The 6,964-nt window shown below is 43.0% G+C and overlaps 1 protein-coding gene across 1 annotated transcript; it reads left to right on the top strand.

The window, feature by feature from the left end:
- LOC109849308 (cytochrome P450 86A1-like) lies at positions 4,646-6,135 on the top strand. The gene is given in 2 exon segments (XM_020419121.1): positions 4,646-5,380; positions 5,383-6,135. Coding segments are annotated over 2 exon segments (1,188 nt in total). The 3' UTR covers positions 5,836-6,135.

Genomic DNA, 6,964 nt, shown 5'->3' with positions numbered 1-6,964 from the left:
TATATATATATATATATATAAACCCAGCCCAAAACAGAATCCCAAATCAATTAGGAAACTGATAATCCCAACTTCGGGCGACCGGACCAAGGGCTTCGTTCGACCGACCAGAGTGTCAATTTTACAGGGTCTTTGTGCACGTTTTCGGTCGATCGGAGTCCTCGTATCGGTCGACCGGCCAGAGCTTGATTCTGTGCTTGGATTCCTACAGGTTTTTCTGCTTCTTTGATGATTTATTCTTCAGGTTTAGATCTTCACACTTCCAAAACCAACACCCTCTCCCCTAATATTGTCAGGATAAACGTAGATGCTTCTTCTTTTTCTTACCTCTCTGCTTTCGGGAGTAATCAATCGCTCGAGATCACTTCGGCCAACACGTTCAATCCTTTTGTAGCCTTGGTGCTCCCTTATCCACCTTGGAGGCCGAACTCATTGCGTGCCTTATGGGTCTTCGTCTTGCTATCTCGACGGGCTAACACGACATTATACAATAGTCAGATTGTCTTGATGCAGTCCTTATGCCGCATGGAGCCATCACTCACCCCCAAAACCTCTCGAGTATCTTCTCAGAATGTTGGACTCTTTTCAAGAACTTTAATTTCTTATTTGTTCTCCATATCCTGTCGTAGCAGTAATCTTTGCGCACATCAACTAGCTCACTTTGCCTACAGATATAAATGTACCCTTTCTTCTGATTTCTGGTATGGTCAATATCATATCTGTAAATAAATTCTCATAAGTGCAATGAATTAAAATCTTTTGATTCCTATTGAAAAAACAGTAGTCCACACTGGGCCACTACAAATCTTATAACACATGTTAGCCCAATGTATAAACTTAGAAATCGTAAGGGAAAAAGAATGAAGAGATAAAATGAGTACAAATCATACTGGAACGCCCTGCACCATGCATGGCATTCTGATCCACATGTTAACTTTCCTTTTTTTCTTTTTTTTTCTTTTTTTTTTTGTCTTTTTGGGGCATGGTGCAGTTTGATAATTCAACCCATATGATGCTGTGCGAGGTTCTGATAGAAAGCGCACTTTAGAAAAAGGGAACAGAACTAAGCATAATTACAATGAATCGCAAGAATATGGATTATAAGGAAAATTAAAAAAGTATAGTTGTCAATCAAGTCCGTACTTGATCTATTTATTTTGCAATCTATTAATAGCTTGAAATCCATTTTCAATATCATGAGTTTTGGGGAAATTTGGTTTTCCAATATTTCAAATTGTTGAATGATATTAGAGAGTTAATCTTTGATCAAAGGGAGGACAGGAGGATATGGTTTTGGGGAACTAAAGGCAGTTTCACAGTTAAATCATATTATCAGTTTCTTATGGATGGGGGTTTAAGATTTGATTGTGCAAATCTCTGGCAGCTTCCTGTCCCTTTAAAGGTGAAATTTCTTGTTTGGTTGGCATTAAGACAAGGTTTAAATACAAAAGATACTTTAGAGAAGAAGGGAATTCATCTGGATTTGATGTGCAGCTTCTGTTCTAAAGAAGTGGAAAGTCATTTTCATTTGTTTGTGGAGTGTGAGTTTGTATACTCTATCTGGAGATCTATCCAATATAAATTGAAGATTGAAAAGGATTTTAGATTGAACTCCCTAAAAGAGATTTGGATTAATTGGTTTATGGGAGAAGATGATAACAGTAAAGTGGAAAGACATGTTACAATCTGTTCTCTTATATGGTGTATTTGGCAGGAACGTAACGATAGAATCTTTTCTAACAAAAGGAAGAGATCCATGGAGATTTTGAGCAAAATTTTGACATTTTCATCATTTTGGTTAGGTTCTAAACCTATAACTGCGCGAGCTGCTAGACTTCAAGAGAGGAGAAGGAAAAGAGCTGCTGAAGGACATGTCGATGCTGGAGGAATTGCGAGTACAATGATTCAACTTGAATGATTCTTAACTCCAGTTTCTTAAAGTTTTTTTGGTTCTTGAGTTTTAAAACTCTGGTTAAAGATACAGTGATCTGCTACTTTGTTTTGGTAGTAGTTGCTAGCTTCTTCTTTGCTTTGGGAAAGGATAATCCTATGTTGTGGAGCAGGAGTTCTTTTGATTTGTAATTTTTGTTTGAACTAGAGTACACACTCTTGGTTGGGGGTGTGTATCTGTTTGTAACAACCAAGTTTTATTATTAATTTAGCTGGTTGAATTACTGTTATGATTAACAGTAATTCATCCTTTTTCTCAAAAAAAAATATCATGAGTTACCTATTAAGATAATCGAGAGTTGATATTGATTAATGTACTGAGAAAATTAAGCTTCATATTTGTAGTTAGAATTTTTTGTTATATTAACACAAGTCTTTTTGGACTGAAGAGTTTGAAATTCTACTTCGATGATGATCTTATTAATATTACTTTTTTCAACATTTGATGACAAACGACCAATGCAAATTACAGTGGATAGCACATGTGGAACCCCTGAGGACAAACATTTGGTACGTCGCACGCCACTGTGCTTGGACAAAGTCCAAGTGCTTTTCTGTCTGCTCACCATCTCTAACTTTCAGTTATAAAAAATGGCAGTCTCACGTTCGCACACAACGTAATAAAAAAGGAAAAAAGAAGAAGAAGAAGAAGAAGAAGAAGATGAAGATGAAGAAGAAAAGGTAAAAAGGAAAACGAAACCAATCCTTTGATTTAGCTCTCTCCCATTTTAACTTTCTGCGCCTGCTGATCGCTGAGCACTTTTGACTTGTGAGACTTGTGACTTAATACTAGTCTCACTCTTCTTTGGAGTCATTAATGTATGATTTTTTATTTTTTTCCACAGCGGAGCTCACCAAATCCTAATTAACAAAAGGAATAATACATCCAGCACACAATTTTGCTGCTGCATCCGGCTTGAATTTGTGGCCACCATCACTCATTTTTCACGTTAACTAGATGCTAATAATTCAAGGGGATTCCTGCATGCCCAGATCTTTTCCCAGATTGGTATTCCATAAGTTCCGACGTGTCACCTTTTTCTCAAAGTGGATCAACGGCTTTCAACCTAACGCGGGTCTCACTGTCGTAAGCACAGCTTGGCTTCTCTCATCCCCTGCTTATTTCAAATAGGCCCACTTCATATGTGTGTATATATGTTCATTTAAACTTCTTGTGGGCACCCACACATACCCGGCCCCACTCAATTTTTTGTATGTTAAGAGCTAATGAAATGGTAAATAAATAATAAAACCTATAATAGAGTATATACATATTTATAGATAGGTGTTGATCGATCTTCAATAAATATTACTCACCGCTTGATTTACAAAATGTACGCGCATCCTGTCTTGATTAACAGTGATAACTAGATTGCAAGAACTGCAAAACATAAGCAAGAAGTGTGTGAATTGCAATGAGAAATCACGGGTATCTAGGCATTCCCTACTTTTTGTCTCCTGTTGTGCGATGGTAGGATAAATTATCAACTACTACGCTTTGTTTCTTATGCTTTTAAGATAATATACCTGAGGACATAATACGTGACGAGAAGGGAGATAATTAATAAGTAGATAAGAGAGTTGCATATAATTTCCCAACAGCCCTTCTTGAAATATTCTGCTGCACAAACGGCACACGCATACAGAAAGCAACCACCTGCAGAAATCACCAAAGCGTTGTTTCAAACAGAATTAGGAGCGCTGCACAAGAAAACTCAAAAAGTAATTAATGGTACCGATATTAATAAAAGAAATTGGCGTGCGACTTCTTGTTCCAGAACAGGAGGCCGGGCCGGGTACCCAATATTCGCCCTACCCACGAGTCCCTACCTCTCTTCCGGCAGGTTGCGTCGCGCTCACAACCCCGACTATAGTTGCAGCGCTTCGGCGTGCGTGCGTGTCTCCTCTAATTAGCTAGTGTGTGCGGGCGCTTCGCTTGCGTGTGTGTGTACATATTTAACTATTTGTTTATATATTTATATATATGTGTGTAATTAGCACACTTGCTAGCATTAATAGCACAACACGCATCTAGCTAGGAGCGAGCCCCTCTCTCTCCCTCTCCCTCTCTCTAGCTAGCTTATCAAAACATCCGATTAATCCCCGATCTATTTCCAAATTAACCAGCATCCTTTGAGAGAAGAGCGCAATCGAGTTTGTGCCGCAAGCGTCATGGAATTGACTAATCCATGACTGCGGGGCAACAGACACCAGCCCTGCAAGAAGGCAGCCTACAGCTAGTGTCGCTGCGCGCGCTGGCTGTGGCCGCCTGCATCCGCCTCCCTCATGTGGTTCTGGGTCCTTAACCCGTTAGTTAAACCGGTTTTTTTCGAGGATGTGGTCTCTTGGCAGGCTTGCCTGGTCTCATCTCCAAAAAACCGAGCCCGCATCATGACTGGGATCGCCGAAAACCTCGATCTACTGCGCAGCTGCACGTACCGACCTGGCATTCTTCACCGTACTGCCGTTCCTTCGCCCGGCGGGGTTCCTGACGTTCCGCTGCAATCTAGAACACTTGAACACGTGTCGCACACAGTTCAGACAACTACCGCCCAAAGGTCCCATTGTGGCAGTCGCCTTCCACACCTCTAGGACAGGCATCTTCAATTTCGGACGGTGGACGTGGCTCCATCCAGAGGAAGATCCGCACGCTCGAGTTCACATACACGGAACGCTTCGCTCAGGCCATGGCCCGATGGCCAACCGTTTCCCCAAATCACCACCGGCACGGCTGACCCGGCTCTGGAGAATTCTGGCAGACCACTGCGAGAAGTCTGGAACGGGCACCGCCGTCGACCTCCAGGATCTTCTCCTGCGACTCACCTTCGACAACATCTGCGGGTTGACGTTCGGTAAAGACCCTGAGACTCTGTCTCCCGACCTCCCTGACAATCCCTTCGCTAGCGCGTTTGATTCAGCAACGGAGGCCACATTGCAGCGCTTTCTTTACCCGAGCTTCCTGTGGAGGCTGAAAAAAGCACTGCGACTCGGCGCCGAAAAGAGCCTGAAGAGGAGCCTTGAGATTGTTGACAGATACATGACCGAGGCCATCACCGCACGGAAGGAGACCCCCTCAGACGACCTCCTCTCGAGGTTCATGAAGAAGAAGGACGTCAACGGGAACGCCTTCCCGTCTTCAGTGCTGCAGTGGATCGCGCTCAACTTTGTGCTGGCGGGGCGCGACACGTCCTCTGTCGCTCTGAGCTGGTTCTTCTGGACCGTCATGCAGAGGCCAGACATCGAGAAGAAGGTAGTAGGGGAGATCACCTCGGTGCTGAAGGGGACGCGAGGTTCGGACACCGAAAGGTGGGTGGAGGAACCTCTGGCATTCGAAGAGCTGGAGCGCTTGGTGTACCTAAAAGCAGCACTGGCGGAGACGTTGAGGCTCTACCCTTCGGTGCCAGAGGATTCCAAGTATGTCGTGGCGGAGATGACGTACTTCCTGATGGCACCGCGGTGCCAGCAGGATCGGCGATCACCTACTCCATCTACTCTGTGGGAAGGATGGAATCGATATGGGGCGAGGACTGCCTCAAGTTCAAGCCGGAGAGGTGGCTGTCGGCGGATGGGGAACGGTTTGAACCGTCCAAGGACACGTACAGGTTCGTTGCGTTCAATGCAGGGCCGAGGACGTGCCTGGGGAAGGACTTGGCCTACTTGCAGATGAAGTCCATCGCTTCGGCCATACTGCTGCGGCAGCTGGAGGCGGTGCCTGGCCACCGGGTGGAGCAGAAGATGTCCCTCACTCTGTTCATGAAGAACGGCCTCCGGGTTTATGTTCAGCCCAGGGATCTTCATGCTGTTGACTACTGCTGCTCCTACTCTCCCAAGAAATCAAATCGCACCGTTCCACTTCCTGCCACCGTGACTGCGACTGCTGCTTGATTTTTGGTGAACGACTTAAGTCAGTAGTACTGTTGGTGTCACCATCTGCTTGATGTGGTCCCTTTTGCACAACCTATATATACATACATACATACATCTGAGATTACGTACATCTGAGATGATTGTTTGGTGTTTATTTTCCCTGTCTGAATATATATGCGTCCAAAGATTGTTTTTCCCCCCTCTTTGTAGTTATACGTCCCAAGCGAGTCGGTCGGTCGGTCAGTCACTCAAACACAGCTGTTATAGGTGATGAGGTGTTTGGAAATCTATACATATATATGCCGTCTTGAAATTCAATTTGTGTATCAACAAATACATGAACATTCGCATGGTATTAACGCTATTGCAAGGCCTGCCCGAGATGAAGAAAAATAAAAATAAAAATAAAAATCTCTACATGAGCAAAATTTAGGATGAATATCCTGTTTGCTGATTAGAAGATGGATTCGGATCCTTCTCTGCTACCAATCTTGTCAGTGAAAAATTTAGACATCATAACCGTTAACTAGTATTATGGTAAAAGTTGATTTGTCACAGATTTCTACTAGACTAATTACATTTATTCCCAACTTTCCCTTAAGGCTAGACAAATAACAGTCATATCGTAAATGGTTAAAAGCACAATTGAAAAATGTTCTCCGTACTATGGTAATGATATATATATCTGTGTATTATTAATTAATGGCTAAATAACTGATACAGATGTATCTTCTCTTCGAAACTTAGCGATACTCATTGAAGTTTGAGGATAGATGATTCTCATGATAGCATGAGAATAGGGGTGTAAAACAGTACAGTGGAATGCAGGTGGAAGCGTGGAACGAGACGACGAGCAGCAGAATCGAAGTATCCAGTTTTCAGCCCGTGAGTCGACTCATAACAGTCATGAGTCGACTCATCAGGTTCAGTCGACTCATGACTGTCATGAGTCGACTCATCGCTGGTTTTTTTTGTGTTTTGTTCAGTTTCGGACGAGTCGACTCATCTCAGTCATGAGTCGACTCATCGATGTTTCCTGGTTCGTTTGGGTTTCTGTTCACACGAATTCCTATTGGTTTTGGGCTTCATTATTTACCAGATTACCATCCACGTTTGTACACCTATATAAAGGATTGTTTTAGGGTTT

This window comes from Asparagus officinalis, chromosome 7 (assembly GCF_001876935.1).
Source record: "Asparagus officinalis chromosome 7, Aspof.V1, whole genome shotgun sequence".
NCBI classification, from domain to species: domain Eukaryota; kingdom Viridiplantae; phylum Streptophyta; class Magnoliopsida; order Asparagales; family Asparagaceae; genus Asparagus; species Asparagus officinalis.
The sequence above is the reverse complement of the archived record's forward strand: the minus strand, read 5'-3'. Positions and strand labels throughout refer to the sequence as shown.